The sequence below is a fragment of the Ceratotherium simum genome, chromosome X (genome assembly GCF_057802395.1).
Source record: "Ceratotherium simum simum isolate JZ-2026a chromosome X, ASM5780239v1, whole genome shotgun sequence".
Classification (NCBI taxonomy): domain Eukaryota; kingdom Metazoa; phylum Chordata; class Mammalia; order Perissodactyla; family Rhinocerotidae; genus Ceratotherium; species Ceratotherium simum.
In genome coordinates, this window is record NC_141940.1 from 35,925,907 (window position 1) to 35,948,056 (window position 22,150).

General features: G+C 36.2%; 1 protein-coding gene across 1 annotated transcript in view; it reads left to right on the plus strand.

Annotated features, from left to right (window-relative positions):
* LOC147911819 (uncharacterized) overlaps positions 1 to 22,150 on the plus strand; it is a 303,124-nt gene that overhangs the window by 93,509 nt on the left and 187,465 nt on the right. Inside the window, exon 2 of the mRNA XM_087427422.1 lies at positions 3,139 to 3,238. Within this exon, the coding sequence (XP_087283548.1) occupies positions 3,139 to 3,238 (100 nt within the window). The remainder of the gene's footprint in view (positions 1 to 3,138; positions 3,239 to 22,150) is intronic.

Consider the following 22,150-nt stretch of genomic DNA (forward strand, 5'->3'; position numbering starts at 1 on the left):
GTCAGTATGCTTTTTGACATTGGTCTTAGCAATATCTTCTTGAATACCATGTCTCCTCAGGAAAGGAAAACAAAAGAAAAAATATGCAAATAGGACTACATCAGACTAAAAAGCTTCTGCAAGGCAAAGGAAACCATCAACAAAATGAAAAGACGACCAACCAACCGGGAGAAAATATTTTCAAATCGTATATCTGACAAGGGGTTAATTTCCAAAATATATAAAGAACTCATACAACTCAACAACAAAAATATGAACAACCTAATGAAAAAATGGGCAGAGGATATAAACAGACATTTTTCCAAAGAAGATATACAGATGGCCAACAGGCACGTGAAAAGATGTTCAACATCACTAATTATTAGGGAAAAGCATATTAAAACTATAATGAGATATCACCTCACACCCGTCAGAATGGCTATTATTAAAAAGACAAAAAATAGGGACCGGCCGTGGCGTAGCAGTTAAGTTTGCAAATTCCACTTTGGCGGCCCGGGGTTCACAGTTTCAGATCCCAGGCACAGAGTGATGCACCACTTGTCAAGCCATGCTTTGGTGGCATCCCATAAAGAGTAGAGGAAGATGGGCATGGATGTTAGCCCAGGGCCTGTCTTCCTCAGCAAAAAGAGGAGGATTGGCAATGGATGTTAGCTCAGGGCTAATCTTCCTCATACACACACAAAAAAGAGAGAGACAAAAAGTAACAAGTGTTGGAGAGGATGTGGAAAAAGGGAAACCTCATACACTGCTGGTGGGAAGGTAAACTGGTGCAGCCACTATCGAAAACAGTATGGAGATTTGTCAAGAAATTAAAAATAGAAATACCATATGATCCAGCTATTCTTCTACCGAGTATTTATTCAAAGAACATGAAAACACTAATTCAAAAAGATATATGCACTCCTATGTTCATTGCAGCATTACTCACAATAGCCAAGTCGTGGAAGCAACACAAGTGCTTATTGACAGATGAATTGACAAAAAATATGTGATATATATATATATATATAATGGAATACTACTCAGCCATAAAAAGACAAAATCATCTCATTTGCAACAACAAGGATGGACCCTGAGGGTATTATGCTAAGAGAAATAAGTTAGAGAAAACAAATATCATGTGATTTCACTCATATGTGGAATATAAACAAAGAAACACACAGATACAGAGAACAGATAGGTGGTTACCAGAGGGGAAGGAGGTGGGGAGAGGTTGAAAAGGGTAAAGGGGCACATATGTATGGTGACAGATAAAAACTAGACTGTTGGTGGTGAACATGATGCAGTCTATACAGAAGCTGAAATATAATAATGTACATCTGAAATTTACACAATGTTATAAGCCAATATGACCTCAATAAAATAATTTAAAAAAAGATTTGGAAGAGTTTTGAATGTGCCTTGCTGAAGAGCACATAATAATAACTACTTTTAATTTTAGTACTTCCTACGTGCCAGGAAATGTGCTACGTGCTTTAAGTAAGCAATCTCATTTTCTCCTCTCAATGACTGCATAAGATCAATATTGTTTTCATCTCATTTTATATTTAGCTCAGAATACAAGTGGCAGAGCCAAGATATAAATTAAGTCTGTTTGATGCCATAGCCCATGCTCTTCACCACTTTGCCACACTGCCTAACATACTTATTTCTCTGCTGGCAGGACATCTCTCCCTTTCTGTGAAGTCCCATGAATACTTCTACCATATTCCCCCTCTTTCAGCTCCCTCCTTTGACTCTTTCATATTAAAACATCTTGATACGCGGCTGGTCCCATGGCTCAGCGGTTAAGTGTGCGCTTTCTGCTACTGGCGGCCCCGGGTTCGGATCCCAGGCGCACACCGATGCACTGCTTGTCCGGCCATGCTGAAGCAGTGTCCCATATACAGCAACCAGAAGGATGTGCAACTATGACATACAACTATCTGCTGGGGCTTTGGGGAGAAAAAGGGAAAAAAATAAAAGGAGGAGGACTGGCAATAGATGTTAGCTCAGGGCTGGTCTTCCTCAGCAAAAAAAAGGAGGATTGGCATGGATGTTAGCACAGGGCTGATCTTCCTCATACACACACAAAAAAAGTCTCGATATAACAAAATGAGTAAGAAGGAGCTGCTGGGGACTATTTCCTTAATTCACCAGTTCCAAGTGGAAGAATGTGTTTGGGAAAATTAGAAATCAGCTTGTCCCTCAAGCCTTAGCACTCTCAGACCGTACCTGAGCTGAATGTGCCTGCCCTTCGTTCATCAAATGACCCACCAACTATTTCCCACATCCACTGGATGAATTATCTGAAGTTATGTGAACAGCTCTGTGGGGGGGGGATACAACAGGGTTAATCAATTTCTAAACTTTTTTTAGAATTTTATGAAGATTCATAAAGAACTTCAGAAGAAAAAAAAAGTCACAGCCACCTACCCACTCTCCTAATGACAGCTTAGCTCTTCCCAGAGAAGAAATTTCCCATTTCTGGGTGTGAATGTAATTTTCTCTGCTTTGGAGCCCTACCCTGTAATCTAGGGAAGCTGACATTTTCCATTCTGTAATAGGGTGAAGGCATTGGTTTGATGATTTTCCTTCCCCTGAGCTTTCTTTTCTATCGTGGCATATGGTAGCCAGGGCTGCATCTGGTCTGATTGCCGAGAGCTTCACCATTTTCTGGGGAATCTTTACAAAGGCAATGGGTCTAAAACTATAAAACCATCCCCAAGGCCCTCTCTTGTTACAACAAGAATTTCAGCCCCCTTAGCTTTTATGTGGGAGTACGCTTGTCACCTGATTGGTGTCACTGATTTATATACTTGAATAATACCTTACCTTATATGTAATTCTGTACTATTCCAAGTAGCTTCATGCTTTCTTTCTTATTTGGTCTGAAAGGTAAGCAGGGTAAATACCATTGGCCTTTAATATATGAGGAAACTAAGGTATGTGCATACATTTTTCTAAAGCATAGAAAAATGTAGTACTTTTTAAAGGGAATCCAATTTGGAGTGGAAGAAAAATTAGAATTCAGGTCTCCCTACTCTCAGCATTGTGGAGATTCTACTACATCACATTGTTTGAATAAGGCACAAACAGGTTCTGCCCACTTTCCTAGACACTCTAGTATTGTATGCTTTTTTTCCTTCATCGCTTAAGAGCCTCTGAGACTCCGAGAGTTCTGGCTGAGGATCTGTGGCCACCGAGAACAAACTGGACATTTGAAGAGGCCCCAGGAAGAGCTGCTCCAGGGTTCAAGGTACTGGCTGGGTACACAATCTCAGTGTTGTTAGGTTAAGGTGTTAGGTCTCTTCTGTGTCGTAGTAGCCAATAATATCTAACATTTATCCATTGTTTACCATGTACCAGGCAGAGTGCTATATGATTTGCAGGGATTACCTCATTTACTCCTCCTAATAACCCTATGAAGTGGGTACTATTTTAATCCATATTTTTCATGCTGTTAAGCACTTGAGCCTGCTGCCACTCCAACATTGCAATATTAGAGACCTTCTAAGAGTTCTGTGACAAATATTAGTATTAAGTTGATTCATCATTTGTGTTTTCTTCCCTAACTCTTGTCTGATTTCTATTTTTTTAAATTATTTTGTTGAGGTCACATTGGCTTATAACATTGTGTAAATGTTAGGTGTATATTATTATATTTCAGCTTCTGTATAGACTGCATCGTGCTCACCACCAACAGTCTAGTTTCCATCCATCACCATACATATGTGCCCCTTTACCTCTCATGCCCTCCCCTCACCCCCTTCCTCTCCGGTAATCACCAATCTGTTCTCCTTATCTATGTGTTTGTTTATCTTCCACATATGAATGAAATCAGACAGTGTTTGCTTTCTCTGTCTGACTTATTTTGCTTAACATAATACCCTCAAGGTCCATCCGTGTTGTCACAAATGGCACGATATTGTCTTTTTTTACGGCTGAGAAGTATTCCATTATATATATATATATATATATATATACCACACCTTCTTTAGCCATTCATCCATTGATGGACACTTGAGTTGCTTTCAAATCTTGGCTACTGTGAATAATGCTGCGATGAACATAGAGGTGCATATATCTTTTTGAATTAGTGTTTTCATGTTCTCTGAATAAATACCCACTAGAGGAATAGCTAGATCATAAGGTATTTCTATTTTTAATTCTTTGAGAAATCTTCATACTGTTTTCCATAGTGGCTGCACCAGTTTGCACTCCCACCAGCAGTGTATGAGCGTTCCCTCTTCTCCACGTCCTCTCCAACACTTGTCATTTCTTGTCTTTTTAATAATAGCCATTCTGACGGGTGTGAGGTGATATCTCATTGCAATTTTGATATGCTTTTCCCTAATAATTAGTGATGTTGAACATCTTTTCTCGTGCCTGTTGGCCATCTGTATATCTTTTTTGGAAAAATGTCTGTTCATATCCTCTGCCCATTTTTTGATTAGGTTGTTCAGTGTTTTGTTGTTGAGTTTATGAGTTCTTTATATATTTTGGAAATTAACCCCTTGTCAGATATATGATTTGAAAATATTTTCTCCCAGTTGGTTGGTCGTCTTTTCATTTTGTTGATGGTTTCCTTTGCCTTGCAGAAGCTTTTTAGTCTGATGTAGTCCTATTTGCATATTTTTTCTTTTGTTTTTCTTGCCTGAGGAGACATGGTATTCAAGAAGATATTACTAAGACCAATGTCAAAAAGCATACTGACTGTGTTTTCTTCTAGGAGTTTTATAGTTTCAAGTCTTACATTCAAGTCTTTAATCCATTTTGAGTTAATTTTTGTGTATAGTGTAAGATAACAGCCTACTTTCATTCTTTTGCACATGGCTGTCCAGTTTTCCCAACACTATTTATTGAAGACAATGTCCTTTCCACTGCATGTTCTTGGCTCCCTTAAAAACTTTTATTGAGATATAAGTCACACCATGTAATTCAGCCATATAAAGTGAAGAATTCAATGTTTTTTTAGTATATTCATAAAGTTGTGCAACCATCATCACAATAAATTTTAGAATATTTCCATCACCTCCAAAAGAACTGATCTCTCAGTTTGGTGGTGTTTCATTTTATTTTATTTTAATTTAGTAGAGTGTTGTATCTGGCCTGATTTCAAATCTATCCTGGCCAAAGATCTACCACAGTTGATCATAAACTCAAAAGCTGCCGGGACCAAGCAGATAATATCAAAGAGTGACCCAGCATCAACACTGGAAGGGACCATGGCAAATCAGAAGGAGCCCACCTTATAAAATGGAGCAGCTACAACTGAGCCATGTTGGAATGCGGGCTTGTTTGCTTTTCAAAAATAAGCCAGAAATATAAAATTTTTATATAAAATTCTCTAATTTTTTGCATGATGGCAACTGAATTACAAAAAAAAGAAAAAACAAAAAAACCTTGTGGGCAAAACAAAGAATATCTGCAGGCTGGATGCAAATCCTGGTTTTACTGGTTTGTTACCTCTGCATTTGAGAAACAAGGAAACTCTCCAAGTTTCAGTTTTCTTGACTGTATGCTCCCCTACCACTTGCCCATCTACTAAACTGGAATTAGAGTTCTCTGGCCTTAGGTCTCTGATTTGAGTATGGTTTTGCCCTAATGTAATGATATGGACTAGATAGATTCTTGAGGTGCCACAACAACAACGCTTCCTTTATACTGGATCTGTGCTCATCCCTCCCAAAAGAGATCTGAATGGTATATCCCCTGTGATTTTCAAGAGAAACTCTAACAGACATCCTATTGAGGATCCAAATCTGATGCCCATTCTTAAGATGTCTCCAGGAGTCATTCTGAAGTGAACTGCTTCTCAGCCTCTGATTATATCCCTAACATCAGGACAATCTAGTTTGCCACAAAGCATCCAACACTGATGTGTTTTCTCCTCCTTTGGATCACACTGTCCACCAGGTGCAATCGCCTATCTTTCACCATCAGGGCTAATTCTAAGGGCCATACTGGTATGAATACCTACCTGAAAGGTTATGTTAAGGATTAGAAATAATATGCACCAAATCTCTAACATAGTGTGGGACCCTTGGCAGGTGCTCATTAAAAACACAAGTACTAATTACGATTCTGCTGGGGTTTGAGAGAAAACAGAGATTTCTGGTAAAAGGAAAAAATAGCAGCTCTTGGCCAGCCCGCCTTGCCAACAATAGAAATACAAGGTTTCTGAGATGCTGGAGCCCATCTGTAAAAATAAGTAAATAGGCACAGTCCTTTATCAACTTGGGCCTCACCTGGCCCCTATGTCCCTTTCTCCTAGTGCTCATGAGAACACATGGCTCCAATTAGAATACAATCTAGTGTTATGGATGTTTGAATTCCGAAGTCCACCAGGTGGAAGGAACATTAGCTTGGCACTGAACTCAGCCCAGCCAGTGCATCCATCCTCCTGACAAGTCACATACAATTGCTGTTCCTGCAGGTACATACCTCACAGGCATCAGCTCTGCAGTAATAAAAACTGCAATTTTAAACAACAATGTGGTACCTTTTTACCCACTATGTCCAAGGCTGAATGTGTTGAAATAAGATAGATAGGAAGGTGTTGTGGGTTAAATTGTGTTCCCCAAAAAGATATGTTGAAGTCAAAATCCCTGGTACCTATGGAGGTAACATTATTTGGCAATAGGGTCTTTGAAGATGTAATCAAGTTAAAATGAGGTCATACTGGAGTAGGGTGGGCCCTTAATCCAATATGACTGGTGTCCTTGTAAGAAAAGGAGAAAAGACACAGAGACAGACATGCACAGAGGGAAGACAGCCATGTGAAGACAAAGACGCACAGTGGGAAGATTGCCATGTGAATATAGAGGTGGACACTGGAATTACATAGCTGCAAGGCAAGGAATGCCAATTGTTCTTAAAAACCAGAAGCTAGGAGAGACAGCCTGGCCCTGCCAACACCCTGATTTTGGACTTCTAGCTTCCAGGACTGTAAGAGAATAAATTTCTGTTGTTTTAAGTCACACAACTTGTGATGCATTGTTACAATAGCCTTAGGACTCTAATACAGGAAGTATAGTAGAGGAGCATGCCCTTGGAAGTCAGACAAATCTGAGTTCAAATCCTGGCTCTGCAATTTTCTAACTGTGGACTTGAGAAGATTATTTAACATCTCTGAGCCTCTGTTTACTCATCAATAAAAAGGAATAACGGGCCGACCCGGTGGCGTAGCAGTTAAGTTTGTGTGCTCCACTTCTGCAGCCTGGGGTTTGCTGGTTCTGATCCTGGGCGCATACCTACACACGGCTCATCAAGCCATGCTGAGGCGGTGTCCCACATAGAGCAACTAGAAGGATATACAACTATGGCATACAACTATCTACTGGGGCTTTGGTGAGAAAAAAGGAAAAAAGGAGGAAGATTGGCAACAGATGTTAGCTCAGGGCCAATCTTCCTCAAAAAAAAAAAGAAAAAGAAAAAAAAGAAGAATAACACTAACTATCCCATACGGTTATTACAAGCATTAAATGAAACCTTTAAATTTGAAAGTGTCTATCACTTAAGAGTGGTGATTGTTTTCCATCATTATAAATGTACATTTCTGGAAAGCAATTTTGTGTAAAAATATATAAAAGCTTTACATGTGCATACCGTATGATCCACTAATTTCTAAGGTATATACACAGCAGTAATTTCTAAGGTATACACCTACTCCTAAGTAGGTACCCAACAGAAATGCTTACATTAAAATGTTCGTAACAGCAACATTCATGGTAGTAAAAAAAAAGTCACATGCCCATTAACAGTAAAGTGAATAAATACATTATGGTATAATCACACAATGAAATACTATATAGCAATTAAAATGAATGCTCTTTAACTATAAATATTGCAAACATGTTGAATGAAAGAGGCCAAAATCAAAATAAATACATATGCTATGATTGCAAACATACATAAAATTCAAAAATCTGGCAAAACTAATACATACTGTTAGAAGTTCTGATAGTGCTTACCTCGGGAGGAAGTAGTGATTGAAAGAATTATGAGGGCGGCTTCTGAGGTGCTGGTAACATCTTGTTTCTAGATATGGTGTTTGGTTTTATGGGTGTGTTCACTTTGTGAAAATTTGTCAAGCTGTACTCTTATGATATATGCATTTTTCTGTACATACATTATACTTCAATAAAAACTTGAAAAAATTCATATCATTTGACCTAGTAATTCCACATTTTAAAAGATGTTCTAAGAGAAAATCAAATATATGTTTCAGGATAGTCAGCATAGTAATATATGTAGTAGTACAGAGAAAATTATGCAAATATCCAACAGACACTTGGTTTAATCATTTATGATATACCCATATAATAGAATATTATGTGACAAAGGGTTTCATATCCAGTCCTTCAACCAGGAATTTTTATTTTTTTTAACAACTCTCATAGACCGTTAGTTAAAGGGATCTTAAAGATAGGTGTAACTTCTTTTTGCCTGTTTTTTTTTTTCTATTTATAAGGAGGGAAAGTAACTTGCCAAAGAAATGTGTCTGTCCAAGTCAACTTGTATTCATATCAAAACCAGAAGAAAAATGAAAGTGGAATGAATTAGTTTTGGGCCACACACTATTTGGACTTGAAAGACAATAGACTAACCAGTCATCTGGCAGATAGCAAGGATTTTAACTTACACAGAATATTCAATAAATAGTGCTGAAACAACTGTCTAGCCACTTGGAAAAGAAATAAAAGTAGATCACTATTTTACTTCTTATACCAGAAAATAAAGTCCAGATGGATCAAAGAGGATAACTCTTTGAAGGAATGAGAAATTCACAGAAAAATACAAATGGCACATGAAAAAAACTAAACTTATATAGTATTTATCATAGGCCAAGTACTATTCTAAGTGATTTACACATTTGCGTATCATAGCAATCCTATAAAGCAGGTACTGACATGATTCTAATAGCTCAGAAAGCTGAGACACAGAGAGGTCACTAAGTGACCCTCCCAAGGCCATACAGTTGGTAAATAATAGTGCTGGAATTTGAACTTATATTTTATTGTATATATCCTTGTACTTTTGAAATTTTTTTACCATGTTCATGCATGTATTATTTTTCAATTAATAATACCAACAACAGAAAAATTACATGGAATACTGAATTATTCAATATGGGCTAAATGAATGTATTCTGATTCAGATTCAAGTAATATTTATTATGGCATAATAAGAACCAGGTTTTATCCTAAGCACTATCACAAACTTCTCTTCTATGAACCCACTGGGTAAATTGGGAAAGCAGAGACTCAGTAAAGTGTATTTTTCTGTCTTTTGCTCAAAAATTGTAGGAGAAAGCCCACACTTAACTTTATTTGCTATTAGATTGCAGAAGAGTAAGTGATACAGTTCTTCATTAGTGACACAACTCTCTACTTCTTTACTTTTTCTCAATAATTATAACAGCTACCATTTACTGATTTCCTACCATGTGTCAAATACTGCAATTTATGATTCCTGTTTAATACTAACAATCCTATGAGGTGGTCACTACTCTAACCTTCACTTGTAGAAGAGAGATCTAAGCCTCAGATAAATTAGGTAAGTTACTCAGGGTCAACCCAGGTCTGGTTGTTTATAAATCACTGATCATAACTACTATACGATCTTAAATTCCTAATTTTAGGGAAAAGAAATAACAGCTGCCATTTAATGGGAGTTACTATGTTCTTGAAATGGTACTAAACACTTTACATGAATTATCGCATTTAATGCTCAAAACAACCCCATAGGTAGCACAACTGTTGTCATTCCTTTTGAGAGATGAATGAACTGAAGCAGAGAGAGTGATATATCTAAGATTATTAGGTTATAAGTGAAATAGCCAGGGTTTGAACAGGGTTATCTGTATGGATTCAGAGCCTATGTTCTTTATTCTAAATCATACAGCCTGACAGAGTGGCTGAATAAATAATAATAATAAAAAATAAGACCAAACTGTATGCTGCCTACAAGAGACTTGCTTTAGCTTCAAGGACACACACAGGCTCAAAGTGAAGGGATGGAAAAAGATATTCCATGCAAATGAAAATCAAAGAGAGCAAAAGTAGCCATACTTATATCAGGCAAAATAGAATTTAAATCAAAAACTGTAACAAAGACAAAGAAGTCAATATGTAATGATAAAAGGGTCAATTCTTCAAGAGGACATGACATTTATAAATCTATATGCACCCAACATTGGAGAACCTAAATATATTAAGCAAATAACAGATCTGCAGGTAGTAATAGACAACTATACAATAATAGTAGAAGACTTCAATACCCCCCTTTCAACAATGGATAGATCATTTAGAGAGAAAATCAATAAGAAAACATTGGACTTGAACTATATTTAGACCAAATGGACCTAACAGAGATATAAAGAGAGTAGCGGAATACATATTCTGCTCAAGTTTATGTGGAACAATCTCCAGGATAGATCATATGTTAGGTTACAAAACAAATCTCAGCAAACTTAAAAAGATTGAAATTATACCAAGTATCTTTTCTACCCACAATGTTATGAAACTAGAAATCAATAACAGGAGGAAAACTGGAAAATTCCCAATTATGTGGTAATTAAGCAACATACTCTTGAACAACCAATGGGTTAAAAAAGAAATCAAAAGAGAAATAAAAAATATACATTGCAACAAACAAAAATGTAAATACAACATACTAAAACTTATGGGTAGCAGAAAAAGCAGTGTTAGGAGGGAAGTTTACAGTGATAAATGCCTATGTTAAAAAAAAAAAAAGAGAAAGATCTCAAATAAACAACCTAACTTTACAGCTCAAAGAACTAGCAAAACAAGAACAAACTAAGCCCAAAGTCAGCAGAAGGGAGGAGGAAAAAAACATTGGAACAGAAATAAATGAAATAGAGAATAGAAAATCAGTAGAAAGAATCAACAAAACTAAGAGTTGTTTTTTTGAGAAGATAAACAAAATTGGAAAACCTTCAGCTAGACTTACCAATTAAAAAAAAGAGAGAGGACTCAAATAAAACTATAAATGAAAAAGGAGATTTACAACTGATACTACAGAAATCCAAAAGATCATAAGAATGAACAATTACATGCCAACAAATTGAACAACCTAGAAGAGATGGATAAATTCTTAGAAACATACAACATACCAGTGTGAGTCATGAAGAAATAGAAAATATGAACAGACCAATAACAAGTAAGGAGATTGAATCAGTAATAAAAAACCTCCAAACAAAGAAAAGGTGAGGATCAAATGGCTTCATGGGTGAATTCTACTGAACATTTAAAGAATTAAGGCCAAATCTTCTGAAACTCTCCCCAAAAATTGAAGAAGAGGGAATACTCCCAAACTTATTTTATGAGGCCAACATTACCCTGATACCAAATATAAGGATAATACAAAAAAAAATAAAACTACAGGCCAATATCGCTGATGAATATAGATATAAACATTCTCAACAAAATACTAGCCAACCAAATTTAACAGCAAATGAAAGGATCATGTACCATGATCAAGTGAGATTTATCCCTGGAATGCAAGGATGGTTCAACATATGCAAATCAATAAATATGATACAACATATTAATAGAATGAAAGACAAAATCATATGATCATCTCAATATATGCAAAAAAAAGAATTTGAAAAAATTCCCCATATTTTCATGATAAAAACGCTCAACAAATTTGGTATAGAAGGAACATACCTCAACACAATAAAGGCCATATGTGACAAACACACAGCTAACACCATACTCAACATTAAGGTTGGAAGCTTTCTCTCTAAAATGAAGAACAACACAAGGGTGCTACTCTCACCAAACCTCTTCAACATGATACTTGAAGTCCTAGTCAGAGCAATTAGGCAAGAAAAAGAAATAAAAAGCATCTAAATCAGAAAAGGGGATGTAAAATTGTCTCTGTTTGCTGATGGCATGATCTGTATATAAAAAATCCTGAAGAATCCACCAAAATACTTAGACCTAATAAACGAATTCAATAAAGTTTCAGAATACAAAATCAACATACAAAAATCAGTTGCATTTCTATACACTAACAATGACCTATTTGAAAAAGAAATAAAGTAATTCCATTTACAATAGCATCAAAAACAATAAAATACTTAGGAATAAATTTAACAAAAGAAGTGAAAGATCTATACACTAAAAAAGTATAAGACATTGGTGAAAGAAATTGAAGGAGACACAAATAAATGGAAAGATATCACATTTTCAAGGATCAGAAGTGTTATTATTGTTAAAATGTTCACACTACTCAAAGCCATTTATAGATTCAATGTAATCCTTATCAAAATTCCAATGGCATTTTTCACAGAAATAACAAAAACAATCCTGAAATTCATATGAAACCACAAGACAACCAGGAACAGCCAAAGCAATCCTGAGAAAGAAGAACAAAGCTGCAGGTAGCACATTTCCTGATTTCAAACTATATTATGAAGCTATAGTAATCAAAACAGTATGGTACCAGCATAAAAACAGAGACATAGACTAATGGAACAGAATTGAGATCCCAGAAATAAGTCCACATATATATGGGGATAACTAATATTTGACAAGGGAGCCAAGAATACTCAATGGGAAAAGGACTGTCTCTTCAATAAATGGTGTTCGGAAAACTGAATATCCACATGCAAAAGAATAAAACTGGACCCCCATTTTACACCACACACAAAAATTTAATCGAAATAGATTAAGGACTTAGACGTAAGACCTGACACCATAAAACTCCTAGAAGAAAACGTAGGGAAAAATAGTTCCTTTATATTGGCCTTGGCAATGAATTTCTGGATATGACAGCAAAGGTACAAGCAACAAAAGCAAAAGTCAACATCTGGGACTACATCAAACTAAAAAGCTTCTACACAGAAAAAGAAACAATCAACACAATGAAAAAGGAACATATGGAATGGAAAAAAGTACTTGTAAACCACATATCTGATAAGTGGTTAATATCCGAAATATAAAGGAACTCAATAGCAAAAAAAAACCAAATAATCCAATTTAAAAATAGGCAAAAGATCTGAAAAGACATTTTTCCAAAGAAGATATTTAAATGGCCAATAGGTACATGAAAAGATGCACCATATCACTCATCATCAGGGAAATGCAAATCAAAACCACAATGAAATATCACCTCACATCTGTTAGAATGGCTATCACCAAAATGACAAGAGATAAATGCTAGAGAGGATGTGGAGAGAAGGGAACCCTGGTGCACTCTTGGTAGGATTGTAAATTGGTACATTGACTATGGAAAACAGTACGGAGGTTCTTCACAAAATTAAAAATAGAACTACCATATGATCCAGCAATCCCACTCCTGGGTATACATCCAAAGAAGATGAAATCACTATCTCAAGGAGATATCTGCAGTCCCATGTTCACTGCAGCATTATTTACAATAGTCAAAATATGGAAACAACCAAAGTGTTCACTGATGGATGAGTGGATAAAGAAAATGTGGTATATATGTACAATGGAATATTATTCAGCCATAAAATAGAAGGAAATCCCTGTCATTTGCAACAACGTGGATCAACTTGGAGGGCATTATGCTAAGTGAAATGTGAGAGAGAAAGGCAAATATTTTATGATCCCACTTATACGTGAATCTAAAAACATCAAACTCATAGAAACAGAGAGTAGAATCGTGGTTGCCAGGGGCTGAGGGGTGGGGGAAATGGGGAGATGTTGGTCAAAGTGTACAAACTTCTAGTTATAAGGTGAATAAGTTTCAGGGATCTAATGTCCAGTGTGATGAAAACAGTTAACAATACTGTATTGTATACTTGAAAGTTGCTATGAAAGTAGAGCTTTAATGTTCTCACCATAACAACAACAATAATAAAATGGTAATTACAGAGGTAAAGGATGTGTTAACTAACCTTATTTTGGTAAGCATTTTGCAATATATATGTGTACAAATCATCACACTCTATACCTTAAACTTACACAATATGTCACTTATATCTCAGTAAAGCTGGCAAAAAATCATACAGCCTATAGTTCAAGAGGAGGCCTTTTCCAACCAAACAGTAAGTATTTTTCAACATCAAGATCTTTCCCAGCCCTGTGCTTGGATCTATAGGAAACAGAAGAAAAGGATAAAATATGGACCTGGTAAGGTGACAGGACAAACTCTCCAAAACAAGGCAATACTAAACTTTGTGAACTGCATGCTTGATAAGACTGCAGGAAAGATGGATAAGTGAGACCTGAAGTAGCCACCAGAAACCTTATAGAGGAGGTCACTTTCAAGGAGGAATAGCATTCGGCAGGTGGAAGAGAGAGGGGAAAGAAAGCATTATGAATGGCATGAGCAAAGTCTGAAAGGCAGGATTGAAAGAGTGTTTGTGGCTCACATCCTCCCTAAACTGGAGGAAATTATTTTCACTAGTTCACAGAGATTCTAGCAAGGCACACAAGCTCAGCTCAACACTTTGCCTCTAGTCAAAAAGTCATGCAATTCATTCTTATCCTAGAGAGGTGGAGCAGGGAAGAATTATTTGAAGGGAATTCTTTGAAGAGAATGATAATACTAATCACATTCTAGCCCTAAGCCAGAGTTTGTCTTGTGAATTTCTGGTGCATCTGGCAAACCTGCCTCAATGTAATTATTGTAACCCAATCCAAAGGCACTGTGTATGGAGTTCTGGATTCTCTGCACCACCTCTGCAAGTATCTACAAATATATGACCCTCCACATTTATTGCTATTTAACATTAAGACTTGAGTGGACTAGAGGGTTGCTGTTCAGGACAAGTGATATAGATTAAAGTGTTTTGTAAACTAGAAAGCCAAATATGAAGTGTATCATTATAATAAGTGACAAAGCCCCTATAATGTTTGTACATAAGTCTTCATGTTCTCAGAGAATTTAGAGAGAAAAGTCATGCTGGCCATCTCTTTAAAATATAACAAAACTAAAGTGATATTAAATGAAATGTAGGTGTGCTGACACGAGGACAAATAGTAATAGCTCACATATGCATGGTTCTTTTACTTTTTTCAAAGCATCTTTTCATCCATTATCTCACTTGATCCACAAAACAACCTTATGAGCTAAGTAGGTATGAATCTTTGGAAGTATCACTTTCTTCTTTTTAAAAATGAGGATTAGTAACTTGCCTGAGGGAACACATTGTACTGGTAGCAGCCATAAATCTAAAACTCAGGAATCTAGACTCCTAAATCTAACCATACTGAATTAGAATCTCTAGGAGTTTTGTACTAATTTCCTATTACTGCTGTAACAAATTACCTCAAACTCAGTGCCTTAAAACAACACAAAGTTACTGTCTTACAGTTCTGGAGGTCAGAAGTGTGAAATGGGTCTCACTGGGCTGAAATCAAGGTGTCAGCAGGGCTGTGTTCCTTCTGGAAGTTCTAGAGGAGAATCTGTTTCCTTGCCTTTTCCAGCTTAGAGAGGCTGCTTGCATGCCTTGGCTCATAGCTTCTTCCTTTACCTTTAAAGCCAGCAATTTCATCACTCTGATCTCTGATTCTGTCATCATATCCCTTTATACGATTCTGAGTCTCTTACCTCCTTCTTTTACTTAAAAGAATCCTTGTGATTACATTGGGCTCACCTGGCAACCCCCATCTGAAATCTTTAACTTAATCGTGTCTGCAAAGCCCCTTTTGCCACATAAGATAACATATTCACAGGTTCCAGGGATTAGGATGTGGACATCTTTGGGGGGGAGTGCGTTATTCTGCCTACCACAGGTAGATCCCAAGAATCCGCCTTTTAATATTCTCCAAGTGATTCTGATGTAGAACCACAACTGTAAACCAGTGGTCCCTAAACTTCATGGATTGTGCACACTTATCTGTTATTAGTACTAACAGTACTAATATATGTATATGTATAAATATATATATATTACAAAATATATACAAAAAGAAAAGTAGAAAAGGAAAGGATGAAATGAAAAAATCAATAATATAAGTTCTAAAACTCTCTTTTCATATCCCAACTTAGTGTCTTGTGTACTCCTCGGGTTGCTCCCTACTTTGGAGAACAGTGTCGTAGACCAGGGTCAGCAAACTTTTTCTGTAAAGTGCTATATAGTAAATATCTTAGACTTTGTGGGCTATATAGTCTCTATTGCAAATACTTCAGCTGTCATTGTAGTGCAAAAGCAGCCATAGACAATATGTAAGCACATAGGCATGGCTGCCAAAATAAAACTTTATTTACAAAAACAAGCAGCAAGCTGGTTTTGGCCTGCAGACCATAGTTTGCCATAGGCTACTATCTATACTATTTTTTTCTGTATATCCTTTTTCGCCCAGAGAATTCATTTCTGCTGTGACGCTTTACTATGGGAGTCATATTTTCCCAAGGCCATATCCACAAACATGACTACGTGTCTTAGGAAGCGGCAGCTGAGACTTGGAATTGTAGTCCAACAACTGCTCCTAGCCCACTGCCCATATGTCTTGTTTCCCCTCCCTGACATACCTCCTCCTGCTACGTCCCCTCCTAGATGTTTGGATGCAAAGCCAGACAGACCCAAAAGCTGGTGTAGCTCCAGGAGTTATTTCTCGAGTTTGAGCTGAGGAGAAATAGCCGTTATTTTTTCCTACCAAAAATAATGCTTTTCTTCCCTCTAATGCTACCTATTTTCCTGTAGGTTCAGATATAATTACCAGAGGACAAGAGTCAACAAAAAATAAAGATGAAAGGACTGATGGAGTTTGTAAATACCACCTTTAGAGCTTAGGAAAGCATATTGTATGCAGTATTAGCGAGATGCTGTTCTCTCATTTTCAACTGAAGGCTTGGTCTGGAATGACTTCACCCTGAAGGAAGAGAAATTTAGGATAGGCACTAATATTGAGAGGATACCACAGTAGGCTCTTTGGAGGAGATGGGATCCCTCATGTTACCTTGGCCTAGTGAGATCCAGAGACTCTTGCCTCCAAAATGGAATATCATCAGATCTCAGAGTCAAAGAGATCTTAGAATTCATCAAGCTAGCTTCTTCCCTGTTGGAGAAATTACTTTGTCACCAGGCTTGACAGAAGTCTTTCATTATCTCCTGTGATAAGGGACTCAATACTTCATGGGGTATCCTGTACCACTCTTCTTGCAAGATTTTTCTTGCTTACACTGAGCCAAAGTGTGCCTCCTGTAGCCTGCCTACCCTCTGCCCATTGGCTCTGGTTGTTTCTCATGGAGCCACACAGAATAAGCATAATTTCTCTTATTCAAGGAAAAAATGTCTTCAAAAAATTGTACTGTATCTTTCTTGTTTTCTCTTCTCCAGACTAAAAATTCTGTTTCTTCAGTCATTCTTCATATGAAATGGTTTCCAATCCCTTTCCAATCCTGGATTTGTTCACATTTGTTAGTGTCTCTTACGATGTGGTATGTAGAATTGATTGTCATATTCCAGGTGGAATCAAATTACCAATAGTTGATATTTTTTGAATGTTACTATGTGTCAGATATAGTATTAAGCCCTACCTATACATTATTTGATTTAATCTTCCAGTATTTCCATTAGATAGGTGCTATTAGTATTAATTTTAGGTATTAAGAAACCGAGGCACAGGAGAAAAGTGAATTACCTAAGGTCACTCAGCTGGTAAATGATAGAGCTGGAATGTGAACCCAAGTCTGACTTCAAAGCCCATGCTCCACATCATTAATCTATACATAAATATTACAGCCAACGAGGGGTTTTACCCAGCCACATATCATAGTTAGCTCATATTAAGCTTGTAGACAACTAAACAAACAAAGAAACAATTAAAGAAATATAGAACTTTCTTCGAATGAACTTTTAGTAAGCTAGTTCTCCCCCATCCTTTGCTTCAGTAAGTTATCTTTCAACATAAATGTTCAATTTTACATTTATCCTTAAGTTTCATTTTATTAGTTTTGAGCAATCATTTTCACCTGTTACATTAGCACATTAACCATTCCTTCTTTGTCACTTCCAGATTCGCCCAAAGTTCTCCCTATGTCATCAAAGACATTTCATAAAAATATTGGCAACAAGTCCACTACATCTATAATGGAAATAGCGTGGAGCAGACATCAGGAGAGTTTGGTTTTAGGATAGCACTTATCAGTTCGTCCTATGTCCTGGCAACTTACTTAAGCTCTCTGAGTCAGGGTTTTATCTTTCAAAGAGTGGTAATAATCTTTGTCCTACCTACTTAATAGAATTATTGGAAGTACTATATAAGATAATAGAAGTGAAGATGCACTGTAAAGGATAAACTGCTATAAATTAAAAATAAAAGTGTTTGTGAGGGGGAGACTGTGATACTACTGTGTCTCTGGGCTGTTGTGAACAAAGCAGTCCATGGACTTATGAGCACTACAAAAATATGTGCCACCAATGGGCCAGGAAGGACTCCAGAGTGTGTACCTGTGGCTATCATATTCAAGTCCCTCTGCCACTTATTAGCTCTAAGAGCATAAGCAAGTCACTTAACTCTTCTGAATGTCAGTATTTTCATCTGTAAAATGGAGCTAATAATACCTGGGAATCATTCAGTATAACTTTTTAAAGTGTTCTAAAATCCTTGCATTGTCTGTTAGAAATTAGAAGAGCTGATTAGTGTTAGACTTTGATAAGTCAAGGAAAAATGTGGTAATCTCTAGGTGAACCATTAAAAAAAATAACAACAAAGCTAGAGGAAAAAAATGAAAAAAATAATTGAAAAGAAGACAAGAAAGGAGAAGAACTAATAACAGAAAAAACTTCAAACACATTAGACATAAGAAAGAAAAATTGAGATAAAAAATTTATACCCAAATAAATCAGAAATTGTACTAAATATAAATGGACTAAATGATCCAATTAAAATATAATAATTATCAAACTGAATTTGAAAGAAAACAAAACAAGTATAGGTTTCTTACAAGAGACCCATCTAAATTATAATGATGCAGAACAGCTAAAAGTTAAATGATATAAAAAGCTATAGCATGCAAACACTAACCAAACAAAAGTTGGTTAGCTACATTAACGTCACAAAAGTAAACTTTAAGGAAATAAGAATTATTAGAGATATAGCTGCATTTCAAAATTATAAAAGGTGAATTAAAATCAATTTCTTGGGGCCGGCCCAGTGGTGCAAGTGGTTAAGTGTGCGCGCTCAGCTGCGGCAGCCTGGGGTTCGACGGTTCAGATCCTGGGCACGCACCGACACACTGCTTGGCAAGCCGTGCTGTGGCGGCGTCCCATATAAAGTGGAGGAAGATGGGCACGGATGTTAGCCCAGGGCCAGTCTTCCTCAGCAAAAAAAAAGAGGAGGATTTGCAGATGTTAGCACAAGGTGATCTTCCTCACAAAAAAAAAAAAAAATTCACAATTAGATGAGTTTTAACATACCTTTCTTATTAAATGATAGAACAAGCAAAAAACCAGCAAACATATGGAATAATTTTTAAAAATCAGCAAGAATGTGGAATATTTAAAGAATGTTATTAACCAAATTAATCTAATTGATATTTATAGATCACTACCCACAACAGCTGAATACACATTCTTTCCAAGTCCATGTGGACCATCTACCAAAATCGAATATGTGTTTGACCAAAACACAAGTCTCAAATATTTCGAAGATTGAAATTATACAGAACAGGTTCTGCCCACAGTAGGAATAAGTAATGAATAACAAAAAGATTGAAAATTAAGAAATACACTTCTAAATAGCATGTGGGTCAAAGAAAACATAGCAATGAAAATTATAAAATATTTTGAATTGGATTATATTGAAAATTCTACATATCATAACTTTTGAGGTGCAGGTGAACCCATTCTTATAGGAAAAATGCATAATCTTAGAAAGCATATATTAGAAAAGAGGAAAGGTTGAGAACCTGTGATCTCAGTATCCATGTCAAGAAAATGTAAACAGAATAATTAATTAGACCAAAGAAATAGGAAGGAAATAATAAAAATAGGAGCAGAGATTAAATGAACAAAAATGTATAATTAGGAGGATAAACAAAAACACAGGTGGTTCTTTGAAAAGATGAATAAAATTAATATGCATGGTAATACTGATCAAGGGAAAAAGAGAAGCCACAAATTACCAGGGTGACCATACATCCTGGTTTAGCATCCCCTTTTATTCTTAAAAACGTTCAGGTCTGGATGATAAATTATGGTCATCCTGCAAATACTCAAAATCAAAAATCGAAAGGGTATCTCAACTATAGATTGTCATCTACAATGTCTTCTCCCTCTGTTCCCACCTTTCACCAAGACCTGTTTATTTTGATTAGCCCCTTTTCTTTATCACCACTGCTACAACCATAGCCCAAATTGCCAGTTATCTGTCCTCTGGGTTAGTGCAATCTAACCTTCTAAAAGGTCTCCCTGCCTCCAGCCTCTCACCCATTCTCTACTTGAAACCAAAGTGATCTTTTTAAATGACAGGACTAATCATCTTGCTTTCAGGATAGGGTTGTGAGATTTAGCAAATAAAAATACAGAATTCTCAGTTAAATTTAGATTTCAGGTAAACTACAAATACTATTTTAGTATATGTATGTTCCATGCAATATTTGGAATATATTTATATTAAAAATTGTTTTGTTTTCTGAAATTCAAATACGACTGGACATTCTGTATTATACCTGGCAACCCTACCCCGAAATGAAAATCCCTCAATGGCTCCCATTGTTCTTTTTTTAAATTTTATTTTATTGTGGCAATAACCCTTAACAGATCTATCTTATTAACAAATTTTAGGTGTACAATACATTATTGTTGACTATAGGTACAATGTGGTACAGTAGATCTCTAGAGTTTATCTAGCTTAACCTGAATTTTTTGTCCATTGATTAGTGATTCCCCAGTTTCCCCTCCCGCCAGTCCCTGGCAACCACCATTCAACTCTGATTCTATGAATTTGATTATTTTAGATACCTAACATAAGTGGAATCATGCAGTATGTGTCTTTCTGATTGGCTTATTTCACTTGGCATAAAGTCTTTAAGGTTCATCCACGTTGTTGTATATTTCAGAATTCCTATCTTCTTTAAGGCTAAAGAGTATTGCATTTTATGTATATACCACATTTTCTTTATCCATTCATCTGTTGATGGACATTTAGGTTATTTCCACATCCTGCTTATTGTGAATAGTGCTGGAATAAACATGGGAGTGCAGATATCTCGTTGATATCCTGATTTCAATTTTTTTGGATAATACCCTGAAGTAGGATTTCTGGATCATATGGTAGTTCTATTTTTAATTTTTTTTGAGTAACCTCCATACTGCTTTCTATAGTGACTGCACCATTTTGCATTTCCACCAACAGTGTGCAAGGGTTTCAATTTCTTTACATCCTTGCCAACACTTGTTGTCTTTTGTTTTTTTGATAATGGTCATCCTGATAGGTGTGAAGTGATATCTCATTGTGGTTGTGATTTGCATTTCCTTGATGATTAGTGACATTGAGCCACTTCATATACGTTTTTGCCACTTGTATGTCTTCTTTGAGAAATGTCTATTCAAGTCCTTTCCCCATTTTAAAATCAAGTTATTGGGTTTTTACTATTGAGTTGTATGAGTTCCTTATATATTTTTGAGATTAACCTCTTATTAGATATATGGTTTGCAGATATTGTCTCCAATTCTGTAGGTTGCTTTTTCACTCTATGTCCTTTGTTGCATTGACTACTTTCCTTTCCTTTTGATTCGCTTTCCTTTGCAGAAGCTTTTTAGTTTGATGTAGTCACACATTTTGATTTTTGTTTTTGTTGCCTGTGCTTTTGGTGTCACATCCATAAAATCATTACCAAGACCAATGTCATGAACCTTTTCCGTTTTATTTTCTACCAGGAGTTTTACAGTTCTGGGTCTTACATTTAAGACTTTTATTCATTTTGAGATGATTTTTGTGTGTTGTGTAAGATAGTAGTCCTCTCTCATTCTTTTGCGTGTAGATATCCAGTTTTCCTAACACCATTTGTTGAAGAATTATCTCTTCCAGATTGTTTATTCTTGGGACCCTTGTCAAAGATCAGTTGAGCATATATGCATGGATTTATTTCTGGGCTCTCTATTCTGTTCCATTGGTCTATATGTCTGTTTTTATGCCAGTACCATAGTGTTCTTTTTACTGTAGCTTTGTAATACAGTTTGAAATCAGGAAGTGTCATGCCTCCAGCTTTGTTCTTT